Source organism: Saccopteryx bilineata, chromosome 3 (assembly GCF_036850765.1).
Source record: "Saccopteryx bilineata isolate mSacBil1 chromosome 3, mSacBil1_pri_phased_curated, whole genome shotgun sequence".
Classification (NCBI taxonomy): Eukaryota; Metazoa; Chordata; class Mammalia; order Chiroptera; family Emballonuridae; genus Saccopteryx; species Saccopteryx bilineata.
In genome coordinates, this window is record NC_089492.1 from 127782901 (window position 1) to 127805799 (window position 22899).

The 22899-nt window shown below is 47.8% G+C and overlaps 1 protein-coding gene across 16 annotated transcripts in view; it reads left to right on the top strand.

The window, feature by feature from the left end:
• The window catches only part of DYSF (dysferlin), a 224706-nt gene that overhangs the window by 35340 nt on the left and 166467 nt on the right, over positions 1-22899 (top strand). For all 16 annotated transcript variants that reach the window (XM_066267354.1, XM_066267358.1, XM_066267356.1 and 13 more), the window contains exon 4: positions 17967-18072. In XM_066267354.1, coding sequence (XP_066123451.1) covers positions 17967-18072 — 106 coding nt within the window. The remainder of the gene's footprint in view (positions 1-17966; positions 18073-22899) is intronic.

Here is a 22899-nt window from a genome sequence, read left to right on the forward strand (position 1 = left end):
TGTGCATCATTACAAACTCCCAGGGGTTGGGTATTTCTACTGTGCAGCCTGGGGTGAGACCCTTCATCTCATCTCCAGACAAGATCTACCCAAGAGAACTTGTTGGCTAATGTAACTGAGAAACTGAATCTTAAATTTTATTTAATTTTAATTAATTTAAATTTAAATAGCTAGCGTGCTTTGTGGCTCTTTGTGTTGGATGTGCAGCTCTAGATTTTTGGAACAGCATTCCAATTCTGGCTGTGTGTTAGAATGACCTGGGAGCTTTAAACTAGATCAGAGTCTGGCAAATGGAGTAAAGGACAAACTCAAGGAGGATGCAGGCGCGAGCACTTCTTGACACTGTCCAGGGTAGGCCAGTGTGCACCTGGATCGAGCACCCGCTGTCTTAGAGCAGTTCTCAGAGGCCAATTAAGGTCAGTTGAGGCCCGGGCGCAGAAGAAAATATCGGGCCCCTTAAAAAGAGAGAGACAGGAAAAATTAAAATACATGTTAACCGTTTTTTTAAAATAGATAAGAAATATTATGTACTGTTAATGTTAAAATTGCACATATAAAACCAAACTTGGTATCATTAGAAAAGAGTGTAAAGTTGGGGTTTTGCAGGTCCCTTCAGAAGTCGGGGCCCAGGGCATGCGCCTGGTGCACCTGCCATTAAACCAGCCTCTGGCAGTGCTGGCACTTCTGCGAGGAATTGCTCCCAATTTTTTTCATTGACTAACTAAGAAACAAATATACTCTGTCATCCTGGTAATAGCTTGTATATGTAATTATTGGTGGAAATAATCACCATACAATAATCATGGCTAAAACTGCACATGATATAATTGTTAAGGGAATGAAAACCAACTGGAGAATCTTGTTGGCAACTGTAAACGCTGACCTGGAAAAATGGGAAATTTTAAAAAATATTTTTGTATTTTTTCTTAAGTGAGAAGCAGGAAGGCATAGAGACAGACTCCCTCATGTGCCACACCGGGATCCACTTGGCATGCCCACCAGGGGGCGATGTTCTGCCCATCTGGGGCGGTTGCTTTGTTGCAACGGGAGCCATTCTAGCACCTGAGGTGGAGGCCATGAAGCCATTCTCAGTGCCCGGGGCCAACTTTGCTCCAGTGGAGCCTTGGCTGTGGGAGGGGAAGAGAGAGACAGAGAGAAAGGAGGGGGGAAGGGTGGAGAAGCAGATGGGCACTTCTTCTATGTGCCCTGGCTGGGAATTGAACCCGGGACTTCCACATGCCATGCCGATGCTCTACCACTGAGCTAACTGGCCAGGGCCAAAAATGAGATTTAATAGAAATAATTCTACAAAAGAAAACTCAGAATGGAAGGGAGCTTTATTTAGCTTGGTGTGAACCAGAAATAAATAAATAAATATTTTAGCTAAATCTGTGTTGGGAAACTTAAACAGAAAATAATTGTTATTGATGACAATGATTTTGGTAAAATAAAAACAAAGATTAAGAAAAAAGGAGATTTTAATTGCATTGTTTAGAAAATGTATCAACAAATTAAATGGGCTTAATTTGTTCTGGAAAATGCCTTTCCAATGAAAATTAATTAATGTGTGTGTATTTTTTTTTATTTTTCCGAAGCTGGAAACAGGGAGGCAGTCAGACAGACTCCCGCATGCGCCCGACTGGGATCCACCCGGCATACCCACCAGGGGGCAATGCTTTGCCCATCTGAGGCATCGCTCTGTTGCATCCAGAGCCATTCTAGTGCCTGAGGCAGAGGCCACAGAGCCATCCTCAGCACCCGGGCCATCTTTGCTCTAATGGAGCCTCGGTTGTGGGAGGGGCAGAGAGAGACAGAGAGGAAGGAGAGGGGGAAGGGTGGAGAAGCAGATGGGCGCTTCTCCTGTGTGCCCTGGCCGGGAATTGAACCCAGGACTCCTGCACGCCAGGCCGACACTCTACCACTGAGCCAACCGGCCAGGGCTGTGTGTGTATTTTTGATTTAAATGTTTGGCAAATGTAAACATGGAAGCAAAAGTTTCTCTAGGGTCAAAACATACACCTGCCAAAGCACCAGGGTCAAAACGATGCTCACTTTGACTGCAGCAACTCGCTGGCCCAGACCTGACTAGGCCCAGGGCAGGGTGGCCGGCTTCAACAAAGAGTCAGGATACTGCCTGACCAGGCGGTGACGCAGTGGATAGAGCGTCGAACTGGGATGCGGAAGGACCCAGGTTCGAGACCCCGATGTCGCCAACTTGAGCACGGGCTCATCTGGCTTGAACAAAAGCTCACCAGCTTGGACCCAAGGTTGCTGGCTCGAGCAAGGGGTTGCTTAGTCTGCTGAAGGCCTGCGGTCCAGGCACATATGAGAAAGCAATCAATGAACAACTACAGTGTTGCAATGAGAAACTGATGATCGATGGTTCTCATCTCTCTCCGTACCTGTCTGTCTGTCTGTCCCTATCTATCCCTCTCTCTGACTCTCTCTCTGTCCCTGTAAAAAAACAACAACAAACAAACAAACAAACAAACAAACAAAAAAGAGTCAGGATACTCAGTTAAATGTGAATGGCTCCAATATTGCATGGAACATACACTGAGAAATGATTCATCGTTCATCTGGGATGTAAACTTAACAGGGAATTCGTATTAGATCTGACAAGCATACCTCAGAATGAATATGTGCTCAGCCCCCTTTCCTTTTGGAACTGGAGATTATTATGCTAAGTGAAATAAGCCAGGCAGAGAAAGACAAATATCATATGATCTCAGTTAAATGTGGAATCTAATGAATAAAGTGAACTGAGGAACGGAATAGAGGCAGAGGTGGGATCACCGGGAGCAGAGGGACAGCTGTCAGAGGGAAAGGGGATAAGGGGATGGGATCAGAGAAGGTGAAGGGAGTAGTGAAATTATATATACATAACAGAGATACAGATAACAGGACAACAAATCCCAGAGGGAAGGGGGGAGGGAGTTAGGGGGAGGGGAGCAAAGGGGGTATAATGAGGAACACGGGGGTGGGGGGTGAGGGTGTTATATTGAGTGGGACACTTGAATCCATGTTAACACAATAAAATAAAATAAAATAAAATAAAATAAAATAAAAGAAGTATAGAAGGAGACCTAGATTTACACCAAGAACCAGTTGGGAGGCACTATTGCTTTTAAAAAAGCTTTCACATAGGTATTCACAATAGTGTTTTCTTTGGAATAGTGTGAGCCACTTGCAACATTTTAATGACCCGGTAACACTATAAAGTGGGGCATTGAGGGGTTTCTCACCTGCACACAGAGCCTCCTTGCCAGCCTCACTTTCCCCACAATCTGTGTCGTCAGTCATGGCACCTGCACTGGCCGGGGGCCCAGCAGGCAGCTCCAGAACCTCCTTCAGTGCCACTGCTCCTTCTCTTTCCCCCTGTAGCTGCTGTGCCTCCCACCCCTATACTGGGCTCTGTGGGCTGGTCCAGTGGAATGAGTGTGGACTCTGGCCAAAGCTAGGGTGCCATCTCAACAGCCGTGGGGCCTCGAGCAGGTCACCTAAGCTCCCTGAGCCTTTCTTCCTCCTTAGGGAGTATTGAACCAAATGCTAAATCACATCCAAGGGACCTGCCACAAAGGGCTGCTCAGGAAACGGTGGTTCCTTTTGGTACATCCTCTTTTCCTTCTCCTCTTGTGCTGCCCTCCTGCTGACTCCTGCTGCTTCAACTCCCATTGATGCAACCCTTTCCCATCAAAGGCTCCTTTCAGCCAGCTATGGTTTGAAAAGGGACTAATTCATACTGAAGTGTTGGTGGCAGCCTATGGTTGAATGTTTTGCTCCTCTTAGGAACCCAGTGGATGCTGCTTTAGGTGCCAGACTGCTTCCCCTGGTCGGCAAACTGCGGCTCACGAGCCACACGCGGCTCTTTGGCCCCTTGAGTGTGGCTCTTCCACAAAATACTACTTGCGGGCGCTACCTCAATAAGGAATGTACCTATGTATATAGTTTAAGTTTAAAAAATTCAGCTCTCAAAAGAAATTTTAATCGTTGTACCGTTGATATTTGACTCTGTTGACTAATGAGTTTGCTGACCACTGGGCCAAAAGAATGCTAATGGTGAGTGTCAGGCACCCTAACAGGTTATGAGGAAACACCTTGGGAATGGTGGGCCTTCCTGGCACAGGTGACTATCGCCCATTGGGCTGTCACTGAGCCTGGAGTAAGCTTTGGTGCCTCCAGGGTGGATGTGGGGGTGTCCTGGTGCCTTCTGGACCACGGGCTTAATATTTTGGGGGGATGTAGGCATTTCCATGAAGGAACTGAACACGAATCTTAGTCCTCTTAATAAGAGGACCTTCATGCAAGAGATGCCTGCGGGGGAAGGTCTAGTCAGTCAGTGTCACACCTGGAGTGTGTTGATGTGGTCAAGGGGTTCCAGCCTGGTAGCAGCTGGTGGTCTCCGTCCCCCAGGCTGTCCATCAGAGCTGAGCAGGGCAGGGCAGGGCAGGGCAGGTGACCTGAGAGGAAGGGTCAGAGGCCTCTCTCAGGGACCCCACTCTCCGTAGTGAGTCTCACCTTGGCACTGTCTGTGACTTGGACCTCTCTGAACCTCTGTGTCCAAGGCAGTAACAGTACGTACACTGCAAAGCTGTTACAGTGTTTAAATGAGATAATGCATGGATATCAAATGCCTACTCAGTGCTTGGCACATTGAAAGTGTTCAGTAAGTGGGAACTATTGGTCATAGTTGGATCACAGTGATGTACATACAAAAACCACACCTATGAATATGACACTGTGCTCAGGCCCCATGTAGACATGTGGCTAGACCTGAGTGCACACCAGCATATTGTATACATGTAGGCACACACATTTTTTTAAAAAAACTAAAAAACCCCACAAACATTAAAATTTTTAAGTATTTTTATAGGCACACATAAGCTCCATTCATGAAAAAGTGCAATTCTCTCATCGTCCTCCTGTCTTCCCCTTCCTTCCAGTGGTGCAATGTTAACATTTTATTATATAACCCTCTGTACTTTTACAGAGCATGTGCAAACATCTGTTTACATACTTTTACTTATACAGAAATGGAATCAGGCTCTTCATATTGGCCTGCACTTTGCTTTCTGTTACGTCATGAACCTTTTTCATCAGTGTGTGCTGATAACCCATGTTAAACGGTTGTGTGTATATTTCACTGAGTAGCCTTATTGACTACTATTTAGTTACTTTCCAATTTCTTGTTCTCGGATGATTAACTATTGAACATCTTTATCCAGACGTTTCTATGTCCTTAGTCTATTTCTTCTTTCAGACAGGTCTTTAGACATGGGATTACTGGATCACAGGGTAGGAGCATGTAACATTTTCGTAGTTTCTACCAGATTACTTTTCAAAATGTCCTAATTTATGTCTGCCCACAGAATGAAAAAAGTGCCTGTCAATTATTTATTTTTGTTAGCACCATGGGAGGAAAAGTCGTTATCTTATCATTTGTGTTTCCTTGACTACTTGTAAAGTTTAGCATCTTTCCGTGTATTTATTGCCTGTTTGAATTTCTTCTTCTGCAGTTACCTATCCTTTTTTGAGTTGCTTGTCTTTTTCTTAGCCATTCTCAGTGGTTTGTATATTTAACCCTCAGTCTATTTTATGTGTGGAGGGTATTTTCTCCCTGCCTGTCATTTGTCAGTTGCTTTATGACAGTGTCATTGCACAGGGAATGGACACTCAGATGAGTGTGTGTGTGTGCGTGTGCATGTATGCACTTACAGACTTAAAAAGGCAGAGAGGTGGTTTGCTGTTGTTAGAAGTTGGGGAAATCAGGCCTAAAGTTCCGCCCTTGGGATTCAGCACACCGGCTGGCAGCCCCCCTTTCTGGTATCCTGGGGAGGCTCTTTTGGGCACAAATATTTGCAGCTCACCGTCCCATTGTTCTCAGCCTGCTCGGAAGTGCTGACCTTATCCTTATTTTTCCAAGGATTTTTATAACTATATTTTGCCCTGGAATCTATCCAGGGAATCCCTGGCTTTCAAAATAGGGTTTATTGTTGTTGTTTTTTCTGTCTTCTCTGGATTGAAGTGGAAAATTATTTAGTTACATTTGGGCAGCCCCGGGGAATCAAATATTGGTGGGAAGGCTGCCAGAGGCCAGGGGGGGTCAGGAGGTGGGAACGTCCGGCTAACCCTCATTTCCTGTCCTTCGTGGCCAGGCATACATGGTTGAGGGCTGGAGGGCTCACCGGTACTTAAACCTCCCCTGCTTGCGTGCGTATGTGTCCGGCTGGGACACGGGCTCTCTGACTTTCCTGTCACAACTGACACATTGAATTTAACGAGAGGAAGGGGCGGCTGAGTCAGCGATGAATGTTTCTACCTGTTTTTGTTTGATATGTCCTTTTCTTAGTTTAAAAAATAAAGAATGAGAAACTGACCTGTGGAAACCCTCTGGAGCTTTTTAAAGAAAATAATTGTGAAATTATAGAAAAATTGCAAAAACAGAATTAAAATATCCATATATTATTTACTCAGATTTACTTATTGTTAACTTTCTATCCATTTGCTTTATGATATTTTCTCTCTTTCCCTTCTGCCTCCTCCCCTCCTTCTCCACCCCCCCCCCTTTTCTCTGTCTCTCCTCTTTGGAGATAAGTTATATTCATCATAGCCCTTTATCCCCAAATACTCCAGTGTATATTTCCTAAGGATAAGGATATTATTTTACATAATTAAAGTACACTTATCAACTGCAGTACATTTAACCCGGTTGCCACACTTTAATTCGCTATTTTTTATCAATTGAACAAATGTCTTCCGTAGCAATTCGCTCCCCTCTGCCCCCAGTGCAGGATCTAGTCTAGACTCCCATATTAAATTTAGTCATCATGTTTCCATGGCTGCTTTTAATCTTAAATATTTCTGCAGCGTTTGTCTCTGTTATGGCAATTCAAATTTTAAAATAATACAAGACCCCAATTTAAAAAACTGGAATGTTCCTCATTTGAGATTTGTCAGATGTTTTTCTTGTGATTAGATCAGGTTACTAATTCCTGGCCAGAATAGGTCTTAGGTGTGCTGTGTCCCTCAGGACCTGGGGCACATGCCGTCACTCACTGGTGGTCTTCATTCCTATCACCTGGTGAGGTATTGTCTGATTTTCCACTGTATATTTCCTGCTCTTTCCCCCAACTTTGAAGTCAAAGAGACACTTTAAAACACAGCAAATACCTTGCTTCTCATCGAAATGTGCCCTAGATGTGGCACCGCAGATGATTCTTGCCTGAGTCGGTCTTCATGCTGGTTTTCCATTGCCAGCACTCCCTGCACGTTTACCAGCCTGGGCTGTGTGAGCCTTTTCTGCAGGAGGCTCTAGAGGTGACATCTGTCCAGCTCCACTGCTGTCATGTATGGATCCTGCCCTGTGCACTCATCACCCATCAGCAGGTTGATGACCTATGGGTCCTCAGGCCAGGAGCCTCATCTCCATCCGTGCAGGACAGTGCTGAAGTCAGGAAGAATCTTCTGTTAGAAAGTTCTTCCTGTTATTGAGCCTCAGTTTTTTTTCCTGAGATTTTGAGGGTCTCATTTCTATTCTACCATCAGGAATGACCAAAAACTAATCTAACCTCTTCCATATGACAATGTTTCAAGTCGTGAAATAATGTGGTTCTCACAGGATCGGTGGGACAGGAACAGGCAGAGAAGGATGGGAAGGTGATGAGTGGGGTTGGGAGGAAAGGAACTGACATTGACAAAGCCCCGTTTGTGCTCCAGGCACATGTAGTGGGTTAGGTAAGTCAACTCGGATTTTACAAGAAGGCTTACAGGTGTTGAAGCTCCAACAGTGCAGGGGTGGTTGTCCACTTTGTTCAAGCACGCACCTCCAGTATTTGCCTGGCCCATGTTAGGTGCTCACTACATATTTGTCAAATGAATAGATGACTTTTACAGATGAGGAAACAGGCTCAGAAGGATTATATAGCTTGTGCCCAGCCACAGAGCTGTCAAGAGGCAGAGCTGGCTTTTAAACTCAGGTAAGATGACTTGAGCACTCTTATTCTTAACCATTCAATGATAAAAATTTACTTTTGGAAGATAGTTGGAAGGAAGGATGTTTCCAGAGTGTTGCTGTCAGTTGAAAGGGACTGTTATGAAATGCCGGGAGTGAACCAAGGCGGGAAGACGATGGCTGCATGTTCTGCACTGGGGCGTTCCATGAACCCAATAGAATCATAGCTGTATGTCACCTTCCTTGGGGGGACTTGGGGGGGGGTTGTCTTACTGTCACGTCTTTGTCCGTGTCCATATGAGCGGCACCCATGTCTCTCATCGCTGGCTCTCTAACACGGCTCCTCGCAGCCGGGGCTCCAGCACCGTCTGGGCTCCTGCAGCCTTTCCTCTTCAGTTCCCAGCATCATGGCGTGGGGGAAGGCCTTGGGTTTCTCTGCCGGCCTGGAGACCACTTTCAGTGGAAGAGTTGCTCTCTTAGGGACCTTTGGCTATCCAGAGAGAGGCAACCCTGTCCATGGTTTCCTGTCTCTGGCTGGTTTCTCCAGGCATTTCAGCCAACTGCCAAGTTGCCAGATCTGGACCCTACCTAACTGGACCCCTGTCTCTTTCAACTCTGTTCCCTCTCCTCAGGGCCCAGCCTTCGAGGCCACCGTCTGACAACTCCGGTGCACAGTGCGGGCTACTAGAGCTCCAGTCTCCCCATCATATGAGAGTTTTGCCCATCTACAGAGTACAATTAGTGAGCTCTAAAAAATGACCATTTACCCCTAATCTTCCCAACAAAGCATTAGCAGACTTGTGACTTAAAATATAGGGCTTTTCTAATTATTATTCAGCTTTGGTGAGGCCAACAGATTAGGAGATGATTGCCTTTGGAAATCTTATTGATTCCAATTCCCAAGAGGAAAGGACCAGCCATGCCAGGCAGGGCCCCTTGGGAAGCACAGGGTCAGCCAGGAGGCAGAGGAGTAAGAGAAAATGTGGGAAGGAGCCTTCACTTGGCTCCTGGGAAAAGGACTTGCAAGGCCGGGTAAGAGAGTTTAGGATTGGCTAGTTTCAATAATTTTGGCAGGTTCTGGAATGTAGTGGCTGCCTGGAATTGTGTGGTGCCTGGCCCTGGCGTGATCAGGGCAGGGAATAGTGCCCTGGAGTATAAGAGCCCACACTGGTGGGGCTGTGGGCCTGGATTGGCTGGTCTGCATGTGGAAGTAGCACGTGCAGGTGCATCATTTACTGTTTCTAGAAATTGGCTAGCCCTGGGAGGGGCAGCCTCTTCAGGGTCAGCAGGCCTCAGACATCAAAGCATCAAAATACAGAAAATAAGTCATGGTTGATACAGCTTGGATTTGATTTTCTTTTTCTTTTTTTATTTTCTTTTTTAGAGACAGAGAGAGAGAGTCAGAGAAAGGGACAGACAGGAACGGAGAGAGATGAGAAGCATCAATCATTAGTTTTTCATTGGGACACCCTAGTTGTTCATTGATTGCTTTCTCATATGTGTCTTGACTGTGGGCCTTCAGCAGACCGAGTGACCCGTTGCTCGAGTCAGCAACCTTGGGTCCAAGCTGGTGAGCTTTGCTCAAAGCAGATGAGCCTGCCCTCAAGCTGGCGACCTTGGGGTCTCGAACCTGGGTCCTCTGCATCCCAGTCCGAAGCTCTATCCACTGCGCCACCACCTGGTCAGGCTGGATTTGATTTTTTTAAAGAGTTGAACCAGATCAAATTTATAGGCTGGGTTCCTTTTTCTAAGGATAAAGCAACCGAAGGACCTTTGTGTTTCTTTCATTTTGTGTTCATGGGGCTCTGAGTTGTCCCAGGTGGGCTGGCACGGGGTGCGTGGCAAAGCCTTGAAATCTGCCTGGTACTTGTGTGAAATCAGGCAGGTCATATGCCTTTCAGAGTCCCAGTATCCTCGTTTGTATGGTGGATTGATCAAGGACAGTGCCCGCTCCACAGGGCCTAGTGCCAGTTTAGATTGGTGTATGTAAAGCGCTTGGAACTGTAGCTAGTACACACTTGGTCTATAGGAGGAAAGTTGTTCCTGGAGGTAAATTCCAGGAGGGCAAGGGCTGTGTTTTGCTAGATATACTAAATAAATATATTTTTGAATTAATAAATAAGATTTTTTTTTTTTTGTATTTTTCTGAAGCTGGAAACGGGGAGAGACAGTCAGACAGACTCCCGGTCGCATGCCCGACCGGGATCCACCAGGCACACCCACCAGGTGCGAAGCTCTGCCCACCAGGGGGCGATGCTCTGCCCATCCGGGGCATCGCCATGTTGCGACCAGAGCCACTCTAGCGCCTGGGGCAGAGGCCAAGGAGCCATCCCCAGCGCCCGGGCCATCTTTTTGCTCCAATGGAGCCTGGGCTGCGGGAGGGGAAGAGAGAGACAGAGAGGAAGGAGGGGGGTGGGGTGGAGAAGCAGATGGGCGCTTCTCCTGTGTGCCCTGGCTGGGAATCGAACCCAGGACTCCTGCACGCCAGGCCGACGCTCTACCACTGAGCCAACAGGCCAGGGCCAGCATATATTTTTTTAAATAGTTTTTTTGTATAATGGTAAAATATGTATCACAATGATCATCTTAACTATTTTTAAACTTATAGCTCAATGGTATTAAATACATTTACATCACTGTGCAGCCGTCACCACCACCCATCTTCATAACTCTTTTTATCTGTAAAACAGAAGCTCTGTACCATTAAGTAGTAGCTGCCCACTCTCCTGTTTTCTCAGCCGGTGGCCACCACCATGCATTTTTCTTTTCTAAGTCAGTGAGCAGAGGAGAGGCAGGGAGAGACTCCCACATGTGCCCTAACCGGGGTCCACCCAGTAAGCCCACTAGGGGGTGATGCTCTGTCCATCTGGGGTGTTGCTCCAGAGCTTGGCAACCGAGTTGTTGTTATCTTCTTCTCCTTCTCCTTCTCCTTCTTCTTCTCCTTCTTCTTTTTCTTCTTCTTCTTCTTTCTTCCTCTTCTTCCTTTTCTTCCTCTTCCTCCTCTTCCTCTCCTCCTCCTCCTCCTCCTTCTTCTTTTGACAGAGACAGAGAGAGTTTCAGAGAGAGGGACAGATAAACAGGAAGGGGGAGAGATGAGAGGCATCAATTTTTCATTGTGGTGTCTCAGTTGTTCATTGATTGCTTTCTCATATGTGCCTTGACCGGGGGCTCCAGCTGAGCCAGTAACCCCTTGCTCAAACCAGTGACCTTTGGGCTCAAGCCAGTGACCATGAGGTCATGACTATGATTCCACACTTAAAGCCGGCAACACCATGCGCAAGCTGGTGAGCCAGCACTCAAGCCAGATAAGCCTGAGCTCAAGCCAGTGACCTTGAGGGTTAGAACCTAGGTCCTCTGCATCCTAATCTGATGCTCTATCCACTGCACAACTGCCTTGTCAGACCCAACCTCTTCTTAGCTCCTGAGCGGAGGCCATGGAACCATTCTCAGCACCTGGGACCAACTCGCTCTAATCGAGCCATGGCTGCAGGAGGGGGAGAGAGAGAAAGATATATATATATATATATATATATATATATATATATATATATATATATATATATATATAAAGAGAGAGAGAGAGAGAAAGAGAGAGAGAGAAGTAAGAATGGGGGAGTGGAGAAGTAGATGGGTGCTTCTCCTGTGTGCCCTGACTGGAAATTGAACATGGGACATCCACACACTGGGCTGATGCTCTACCACTGAGCCAACTGGCCAGGACATCTTTTCTTTCTTTCTTTCTTTTTTTTTTTTTACAGAGACAGAGAGAGTCAGAAAGAGGGATAGACAGGGACAGACAGGAAAGGAGAGATGAGAAGCATTAATCATTAGTTTTTTGTTGTGCGTTGCGACACCTTAGTTTTCATTGATTGCTTTCTCATATGTGCCTTGAGCGTGGGCCTTCAGCAGACCGAGTAACCCCTTGCTTGAGCCAGCGACCTTGGGTCCAAGCTGGTGAGCTTTTTTTTTCTTTTGCTCAGCTCAAGCCAGATGAGCCCACGCTCAAGCTGGTGACCTCGGGGTCTCTAACCTGGGTCCTTCTGCATCCCAGTCTGATGCTCTATCCACTGCGCCACCGCCTGGTCAAGCGCATCTTTTCTTTTTTTACTACCATGCTTTTCATTACTCTAAGTGTTGGTAGCATATCATACACACTTTTAGCACTTTTAAAAAAGAAATGTAGCAATATATCTTGAAGATTTTTTGTATAAAAGTCTATGGTAGCCCTGGCTGGTTGGCTCAGTGGTAGAGCGTCGGCCTGGCGTGCAGAAGTCCCAGGTTCAATTCCCGTCCAGGGCACACAGGAGAAGCACCCATCTGCTTCTCCACCCCTCCCCTTCTCCTTCCTCTCTGTCTCTCTCTTCCCCTCCCGCAGCTGAGGCTCCATTGGAGCAAAGATGGCCTGGGCGATGGGGATGGCTCCTTGGCCTCTGCCCCAGGCGCTAGAGTGGCTCTGGTCGTGACAGAGGCTCTGGTCGCGACAGAGCGATGCCCCGGAGGGGCAGAGCATCGCCCCCTGGTGGGCAGAGCATCGCCCCTGGTGGGCGTGCTGGGTGGATCCCGGTCGGGCGCATGTGGGAGTCTGTCTGACTGTCTCTCCCTGTTTCCAGCTTCAGAAAAATACAAAAAAAAAAAAAAAAGTCTATGGTGTTTTTGTTAACCACTGTCACCCCAATAAATTCAATTAAATGAAAAAAAATTATATTAACCCCCCAAAAATTGCATGGTGTACTTCCCACTTTCCACGGCTTGACTGTACTATACTTCACTTACCCCTCTTCCATGGTGGGCATTTGACTTTTCTCCCATGGCTTCTTCTTACAAACTATGATAGAAAATGGCCCAATGTTTTAAAATAAAATTGTTTAGATTTCTTTGTTTTTTATTAAAATAAACTTACTTGGCCACCTTAATTCATACCCTCCCACTTAAGGCTCAGATTTGGAAGCCACCACCCCAAGAATCCATTCCCTACTGCCCTGCTGGACGGCGAACTTCGGAATGGATTCTTTTTCCATGGAGGAAAAATGTGTGCCCTGTCAATAGGGAAACCACTTTGATCTCTTCTCTCCCCTCTGCTAATTCCTGTGTCATGCTGTCTTTGGAACTGCAGCAGCTCTTTCAGCCCCTACACTTCTTCTGACCCCCAAATTCCAGGAGCTCCAGAGGGCAGACCGCCAAGAGGGAGTCTGGGTCTGTGGAGGCTGGGTGAGCAGTGGCATTTTTCTCTGAGTAGGCTGCAGAGGGTAGGGTCAAGGCCCGTGGGGGTTTCTGTACAACCAGCCAGGCTCTGCACATACCCAGAGCTACAAGGCAGCATGTGCAGCACCCTGGGGCCCCCCTGCCTTTTTTTGAGCCCTACTGAATCCTGTCTGCCACCCGTAGCCACTGGTTAGTGCCTACTTAGAGTGGGGCATTCCTGATTTGGAGGGCCTCTGAGCCCTAGGGTCTGTGTCTTACTTACTCTTGATCTCCAGATGAGGTGGGAGTCCTCTAGGTTTTGGGCCCTCCCGTAGTCCCTCCTCTCCTCCCCCAGGCCCCCCTCCCAGACCAACCTGTGCCGACCCATCAGGGGCAGCCTTCTCCTGAGGCTTTGGAACTGATAGCCGCCCTCCAGCCCTTCCTTCTGGGGGAGTGGGGACTGTGAAGCCACCCAGCTCCTCAAAGGAACTTTTAGAGTCTATGGCAGGGGTGGCAGATGGGGGCATTTCACAGCTCAGAGAGACATTTAAGGGAGGAAATAACAACAGTTCTTCATGGACTGGCAGGGGTGGGGCGGGCGCTTCCTTCTGCATTTCCTTCCATTGTTCCCGCCCCTCTTCCTGGAATTCTCCTGGGGGTGGGGAGGGGGTGCTGGGCGGGCTGGGTGCCAGAAAGGGAGGCAGAGGAGGCCTGGCTTTGCTCAGGCCTCAGCGTGTGTGGCTCCTGACCAGGCCTGCTGCTCCCTTTGCTCGTCTGCCGGCCTGCTCTCCGCTGCCCCGGGCTGACCCATCAGGGAATCTGGGGACTGACTCTCCAGGCAGGCTCCCTAAGATGAATTGAATTGCTCAAGCAAGTCTCTCCACTCTGCTGTCTTGGTTTCCCCATGAAGGACAAGGTGACTCTGATTGCCAGTGTCACATGGATACATGGATCCTCCATACCCACTGTCAGGTCTTTTTTATAATGCCTGGGTCCTGAGGACACTTCAGGCAACACACTGGTGACAGATATACCCCCTCCCCCACTGGCTAGGGATGGAAACACTTGGGAGCCCTAGTTTAGTGAACTGTGGTATAAGTTTGTTCCATACTGATAAGATACATTACAGAAAACAGTCCAAATTCTAGAAAATGTGACGCTACTAGCAATGTTCTCTACTAGAACCCGGAAATGAGTATTAATGAACATCTCGTTTTAGTCCTTTTTTTTAGGAAATGTTAGAAAAATTGGCCTTGCCCTGGCTGGTTGGGTCCGTGGGTAGAGCGTTGGCCAGGAGTGTGGACATCCCAGGTCCGATCCCTGGTCAGGGCACACATGAGAAGTGACCGTCTGCTTCTTTCCCCCTCTTCTCCTTTCCCCATTCCAAGTCAGTGGCTTGACTGGTTTGAGCATCAGCCCTGGGTGCTGAGGATAACTCAGTTGGTCTGAGCATTGGCCTCAGGCACTGAAAATAGCTCAGTTGATTCAAGCATAGGTCCCAGATGGGTTGCCAGGTGGATCCCAGTTGGGGTGCATGTGGGAGTCTGTCTCTCTATCGCCCCTCCTCATACTTAAAAAAAGTCTTGAACATATATCAGGCTATTGCCGTGTTAGCAAGGGAACCTGTTAGGTAACCAAGAGTCTACTGATTCCAAGAGGGCTGGAAATGGAGGGATTTTATTGTCCAGAAGCTTAGATAAGTAGCTCGTTTGCTTACTTATTTATCATAGTAAACCATAAATGAAAAAACTTACCATTTTAACCACTGTCAACAAAGCAAAGTGTTATGAGTTTATTTGAACCAAATTTTGAGGACATGCCCAGAAGTAAAATCTCAATGAATTGAGAAAATGCTCCGGAGAATGACAGTTTTGCAGTCTCTTGTATACACTTAGAATTAGAGGAGAAAATGTTAGAAACATACATGAAATCCATTGGTGATAGATTAAGGAGGTAGAAGAAAGCAAGTGGGGAAGTTTCTAGCTTTGGATAAAAAGCAAAACAGAGAAACACTTCTACATTGGTGGGAATGGAATAATCAAGAAGAACGTGTACGGCACATGGAGATCGGATGCAGGGAGCAGATAACAATGAAGTGTTCTGTGGTTTTAGTGTCTGGGGTCGTGTCTTCAAGGGATAGGAAAAGAAAATTACTCTAACAAGTTAGATCATGGTCCCCATACACCAAGGCAGTGGGTCCGATTCCCGTTCAGGGCACATGCAAGAATCAATCAATGAATGCATCTTCTCTCTCTCTCTTCCTTCCTCTCTCTCTAAAATAAATGATAATAAAAAAATGACATGTTATCCTAGATACATAAGAAAGGTAAACAAGGCTTCATTATGGTAAGGACTGACTTTTGTTAAGGAAGTTGTAGGCCTAGGATGTGACTACCCGCTTTGATTTGAGCTTGTCAGGTTTCTTACATAGCACCCTTTTTGCTCACACCATTTAAGCATACAGTTCAGTGGCGTTAAGCACATTCACACTATTGTGCTATCACCTCAATCTATCTCCAGAACTTTTTAAAATAAGGTTTTTATTTAACTTGATTGAACTTCACCTCCACTTCCTTTATCCCATGTTAAACATCTTACATTTCAACACACTCATTACTTTTCTCACAATATATGCCCAACAGTCTTGAGGTAAGAACACCAGTGTGGCTGACCTGTGGTGCGCAGTGGATAGGGTGTTGACCTGGAGTGCTGAGGTCGCCCAGTCAAGGCACATTCCTGCTCCTCCCCCTGCCCTATCTCTCTCTCCCTATCTCTTCTATCGAAAACCAATAAATAAAATCTTAACAACAACAACAAAAAGAACACCAATGCTATCACTAAGAATATAATTCCTGAGAACAGTTTAGGATATTTTTGCAGTTGTTTTTGTCCTTAGTGATAGATAATCAATAACTGTTTTAAAGTCACTAGCTAAAGTGACTTGATACCAATGTTGCTTTTGATTGTTTAGGGATTTATTTTCTTCAGAACTTTTTTGTTACCCCAAACTGAAACTCTGTACTCACTAAAAAATAAGTCCCCTTTCCGCCTGTCTACCCAGCCCTGGAGAACCATTATTCTACTTCCTATCTCTGTAAACTTGCCGGTTGCAGGCACCTCATATAAGTGGAATTATACAATATTTACCTTTTTGTTTCTGTCTTCGCTCAGCATAATGTCTTCAAGGTTCATCCACATTGTAGCCGATGTCAGAATTTCTCTCCTTAAGTCTGAATAATATTCCTTTCTTTGTATATGTCACATTTTGCTTATCCATTCATTTGTTGACAGACTTTTGGGTTGCTTCCACATTTTAGCTATTATGAATAATGCTACTATGAACGTGGGTGTACAATTATCTCTTTAAGTCCCTGATTTTAATTCTTTTGGGTAAATACCCAAAAGTGTTGCTGGATCATATCGTAGTTCTATTTTTGACTTTTAAAGGAACCACCATACTGCTTTCCACAGAGGCTCCATTTGTTTTCATTCCTACTAACAGTGCACAGGGTTCCAAGTTATTCACATTGTCACCAACATTTGTTGTTTTCTGGGTTTTTTTTAATAGTAACCATCCTAATGGGTGTGCTGTTGTAAGCAGTCAGTTTTAAAAATTAGCTTATTATGTCAGGATTGAAGTTTTATGTCGTAAAAACTCATATTTAAATCAGTAGTTACAAAGACCAAAAAAGAGAAAGGTCTCAGATAACAGCTGTACTGTTTATACATTAGGAATAAAATTAAGACACAAATGATGAAAGGACACCTGTGGCTATTTCTTATTTGTGTGCAGGTAGCATGCAGAAGTTCAGTGCAGGCACCAGGCTACGACTGTGATTGACACGGGCTATTTGCAGCCCCTGAGGGCCATCTGCCACTGTGGAATGCCGTTTGCCCATTTCATAGCTCAGGGCAGTGGTTTTCAATCGCTGGTCTGCCAGAAATTTTGTGGCTCTCCACGAAAGAGTTAACCACCTGATGTTGTGTGAAGATTATGGACCCAATGACTATAGACTCTGTAATCTTCATACAACATCAGAACTTTTGTGGACCGGCATGAAATTTCTGACGTACCAGCAGTTGAAAAACATGGGCTTAGGGAACATAACCATTTCCCCCGACACTTTTTGAAGGGTCCCTTTACTGATCATCACATGGTAAATTACTCTATCCTAAGAGCCTAACCATTTATGGGACCCCCTTCCCTCAGTCAGAGAGGTGGCCTCAGCTGTGTGGGCTGTGGTTGTCCTAGACCTCTCTTGGGAGTGGGGCACGTCTCTCCTCCCCCAACTTTCTCTTCCCCCTGTTTGAAGGCAGGAAAGTCTGTTTGTTTTTCATTTATGATCATTGTTGGCCAGGCTCTGGGAAACCAGTATAGATAGCCTGTGTTAGCATGGCCGAAGTAGCTGCTTAAGTGTGGGATCAATGCAGATGTGATAGTGGAGAAAGTGCCTCTGCTTTCAGGAGATGCCAGTCTGGTGGATTGTTGAGGTCTGATGGTCAAGACAGCCCTCATGTGGGGCACCCAGACAGAGAGGAGGGTGGGGCTGGGCCTCTGGGGAGGGGCATAAAGGGGTCAAAGTTGACCTTGGGGGAAGGGAAGGTATCCTTTGTCTCTCCTGTGCAGAGAGAGGGGTCCGGCCTTCCAGGGATGGTGCACAGGGTGACTGGGGGAAGAGGGAGCTTTGATGGGTCCTAGGTGACTCTGGTTTGTTCTAGGCAGATCAGCTTTCCTGGGTGGTGGTGGTGGTGGTGAGGATTATGAAGATGATGGTGGGGGAAGAACTGGGCACAGTAGACTAGTTTTCCTTAGTCCACTTTTTCCTCCTCTCAGGTTCCTGGGGGAAGCCAAGATCCCACTCCGGGAGATCCTTGCCACCCCCAGTCTGTCTGCCAGCTTCAATGCCCCACTGCTGGACATCAAGAAGCAGCCTACGGGGGTAAGTGCTCATGGGGCCTCTGCATCAGGCCAGCTTCTGGACTCAGGGTGCCTGGAGGGCTCTGGGGTGGAAGAGAGGGGAGGGGGAACAAGAGGGAGCCCAGCCCCACCTGAAGAGCTCGAGTCATCTTTGCCTCACACCGGCTTGGCCTGCCCCTGCGTCCCTTCCTGGGGTTGGTTTCTCACTAGAAATTGATGTCTTCCCAAGCTTCCCACAGCCTTGGTTGTGCCCCCACCCCAGTCTCCCTGGCAGCCCTTTCTCACCACCCAACCCCCTTCTTCACATCCAGAATATCTGACTCATCTGGGTCATAGATTACAAGGGAAAGGAGACAGACATCCCTCTCCCTTGTCCCCGGGACCTATCAGACTCCCTCCCTCTCCTCCATTGTCCTCCCCGAGCCTTCCCTGTGCTCTCCCAGTCCCTGCAGACAATTCCCAGCCCTCATCTCTGCCCATCTGTTATTCTTAGTAAGCTAAATATACCCTGAAGGGCTCTTTCTTCCTGGTCTGTAGAGTTCCTGACCTTCCCTCTGGGTCAGCCTCCCAGGATGCACTGGGGGAACTATCGATTTGGAAAAACTTCTTCCCCGTGGCGCCCACAGGGATTCTGGACTGAATTCTTTCAGACGGAGCGGGGCTACCTTCCTCCTTCCTCCATGGAGTGTGTGTGTGTGAGTGTGAGTGTGTATACGGGGTGCTCCTGGCTGCCTTGGTGAGTCAGAAGTGGCCAGTCTGGGTAGAGCGCTGAATGGCATCACTACTGGAGCCAAGACCTAGAGAAAGAAGATGACTGACTGACGTCACCCAGTGAATTGATGTCCAAGTGGGGACGTGAATCTGGAGGTGCAGCTACTACACTCTCAGGGGTGGAAGGGACTTGAATAGACTCCTGGTTTACTTCTCTCCTGAGGCAGGAACTTTTTCCTGAGGAGTGTTAGGCCAGTGAAGGCTGGGGTGCTTACTGCACAGGTAGATGCCTCTTCCCAGGGGAATCCATTCCTTTCTCCACCTGTACTCATTGGTAGGACACTCTGGTTCAGTGCAGCATTCAGTCAGTCTGTCTCCTGAACCTCCTCTTGACTTCTCTTTGCACTCTCCAGCCTCCTAGTTCCTAATTGTTTCTAGTTCCACTTTCCAGCATAGGTGTGTGGGTTTTCCCCCTACACCACTAAGCAGTTCTCTGACACCACCTGGGTGTCCTACAGTTCAACTCAGTTCTGACCCTGCCTCCCTGGAGATAGCGTCAGATTACCCAGGGTAAGGGCTCAGTCTCACAAGACTGCCCCCCAACTCTCAGATGCCAATCGCAAGTCCAGGTCGTCACTTGTGCTTCTGACCGACTAGTGATAGATTGAAAATTACAACAGCGTCTATGGCCATACCACCCTGAACGCGCCTGATCTCGTCTGATCTCGGAAGCTAAGCAGGGTCGGGCCTAGTTAGTACTTGGATGGGAAAATTACAACAGTTCCATCCTTGGGTTCAGTTAATTTGCTAGAGTGGCTCACAGGACCTAGGGAAACTTGTCACTTACTGGAGTACTGGTTTCTTATAAAAGGGACGAGCCAGATGGGAGAGGTACGTAAAGCGAGGTGTGGGGAAAGGGCTGAGGAGCTCCCCTGCCTCTGCGGGTGCACCGCTCTCCCCGATCTCCACGTGTGTGTTTACGAGCCCAGAAGCTCTTTAAACCTTGTCCTTTTGCAGTTTTATGGAGGTTTCATTACACAGGCATGATGGATTAAATCGTTGGCCATTGGTGATTAAACCCAATCTCCAGCTCCTCTTTCCTTCCTGGAGCTTGGGGTGGCTGGGGTAGGGGGAACAAAGGGACAGGGAGAACATGGGGTTGGAAGTTCCAATGCTCTAATCACATGATTGTCTCCACTGACCACCAGCCCCATCCTTAGATGCTTTTCAAAAGTCACTTCATTAATGTAATGAAAGACATCTTCATGCTTTTATCATTAGGAAATCCCAAGGGTTTTAGGAGCTCTGTGCCAGAAACAGGGTGTCAGACCACATGTATATTTCTTATAAATCCCAATAGCATATCACTGTAGTTAAGAAGGACTCCGGGGACCTCTGGAACACCCCCTCAGGATGCCTGGAAAGGGCTGTGGCTAACTCTAAAGGTGTAGAGCGCTAATGGAGAAATGGTGACATCCAGGCAGCTGGTGAGAGACATTTGGAATCAGGGAACGTGGATGGTGCTTCTCCATCACATCTCAGGGATGGGGCTCCTACTTTGTTGTGGTCTGGCCCTCAGTGCCTCCAACCAGGGTTTGACTTCCTGGTTGAGCTGCTCAAATGTTTCTCCACTCCAGCTCTATGTGCATCCGTGACACCGGTGGTTCCTGCAAGTTTTGCACCTGCTCCACCCCAAGCTCAAAGGCACGTCTGCCCCCTGAGACAGTGTTTCACGCTTGGTCCCTGTCCATGGGGCTGAGTCAGGCTGGTGACATTCCAGAGCCCTCACCTCTCCTCCTCTCACTCTTGGTTCCCATGATCTGTCTGCGCTTGGCTCACCTGCTAGGAACATGCTGCTTTCTGTATCCTGGGCTGGGATTCCTGGTTGTCTGCAGAGCTTGTCAGTCTTTCACAAACCATGTCTCCAGAAGGGTATATGCAGACTAGAAGGTGATGGATAGGAGAGGAAGGCTGGGCCCTGCTTGGTTTAGCCACCACTGAGCACAACTGGGAGAGACGGGGCCTCTCTCCCTGCTGCCCAGGAGGCAGCTCTGGCCTGTGGGGAGTGTCCAGGACCATCTTCTAGTCCCTGTGACAGCACTAAGTCACAGTGCAGCCCCAGGTATGTCCCAAGAGCCTCTGAGCTGGGGCTTCCTACCTGGATCTGGGGCTAGCACAGAAAACCGGGGATATGACAGAAGGGACAGAGAGACCTGCCAGAAGCTATAGATTCTCACTGGCCTTTTATTGCAGCTGATTTCTGGGCTGAGTCCAATGGACAGAGCATGCCAGGCGTCCCCAGCTGGGTGTAGCTCAGCTTGCCTCAGAGGGCCACTGATGGAGGAACCTGCTGATGGAGTGGTAGAGGGCCTGTGGGATCCTTAGAAAACCTTGGAAGGGGGGCGCTGCTGCAGGCTGGGCATGGCCTGTCACTCAGTGTTCTCACCTAAGTCCCTTCAGATGTAGCACAGTGGGCTGCGTGCCATGAGAAGATGCCAAATCTATCCTCAGACAGATCCTAGACTGAAGAGGAAAACACTGTCTCCTGGGGGATTCTCCGGCCCAGGGGGGTGTGGACACACATGGAGGAAAGAAGTAACATGCTCCCAAATAGCTTTTGAGAGAGAGCAGCTTGCTCGTTGGGGTACGGCTACTCCAGGAACGTGGTGTCGGCATCCTCACAGCCTTAGCAGCCAGAGTCGGATCAGAAGGAACCCATTGGGTGACGAAAACACATGGAACCTAGTGGGTCTGAGAGCCAGGAGGGCTCTGTGTATTGGGAGCAGGGACCAGAGGTGGGCAAAGTGTTCTGGTGAACTTGAGTTTCCTTCAAGCAGTTCAAAGATGCTGCCACCTGCCCCCACCCCACCCTCTGCTCAGCTCAGGGCCACATTTTACCCTGCCAGCTTCTGGACACTGTCTGAGGGAAAGGTAAATACGATCCAGGCACATAAATGGAATTCTTGTTCATTCTGGAAGAGGGTACCAGGGAGGTCTACATTAGGTTTTTTCCGAGTTCAGTGTCGGAATTGTAGCCCAGGAAGTAGGCAGAAGCAATGGGGCTGAGCGAGGTGGGGTGGGGGAAGGACCCAGAGCCTGGCTGCATAGCCTGTAGGAGGATCTGAGGAGTTGTCCCCTGTCTTTGCCTTTGCTTTCTCAGACCCTTCTAGCCTGGGGGCCAGACTGTACCCTCCAGAATTCCGTGATATTGTTGACTGTGACCCCAAGATGGCAGGCATGGGTGACTGAGGTTCCTGGTGCAGGCCAGCACGTTTTTCTGGACACGTGACTGACTGATAGAGGTCTTGTAATAGGTTGTCTGCATAGTGGTGCTGGAGTGGGAGACATGAAGAATGGGGCCCATCTCCCTGAATTTAGTGTGTATTTTCTCTGATAAGGACTTTCTCCTACTGATCCATAACACAACCTTCAACACTGATAAAATTAACATTGAGATTGCACTACATCCACTGACATTATTCGAGTTTCATCAACTTTTTCAACAGTGTCCAATTAAGGACCATATGTTGTGTTTGTTGTTTTGTCCCTGTGGTCTCCTTCCCTCTGAGTATTCATCAGTCTCTCTTTGACTTTTCTTTCCTTCCTTCCTTCCTTCCTTCCTTCCTTCCTTCCTTCCTTCCTTCCTTCCTTCCTTCCTTCCTTCCTTCCAGAGAGAAAGAGGGAAAGAGAGATGAGAAGAATCAACTCGTAGTTGCGTTACTTTAGTTGTTCATTGATTGCTTTCTCATATGTGCCTTGACCGGGGGCTACAGAAGAGCAAGTGACCCCTTGCTCAAGCCAGTGACCTTAAGCTTCAAGCCAGTGACCTCTGGGCTTGAGCCAGCAACCATAAGGTCATGTCTATGATCCCATGCTTAGGCCAGTGATCCCGTGCTCAAGTTGGTGAGCTGGTGCTCAAGCCAGATGAGTCCGCACTCAAGCCAGCAACCCTCTGCCTCCTAGTCTGACACTCTACCCACGGCGGGCGCCACCACATGGTCAGGCCCAAACTTTCTTAACTAGAGCATTTATTAGTTTGATTGATAGAAAGGCTGCCCCAGGAGGCCTGCTGGACTTGGGGTTCCAGGGAAGGCTCGGCCAGGCCCCCAGTGGCCTAGGAGCTGCGAGGCTGGAGAGC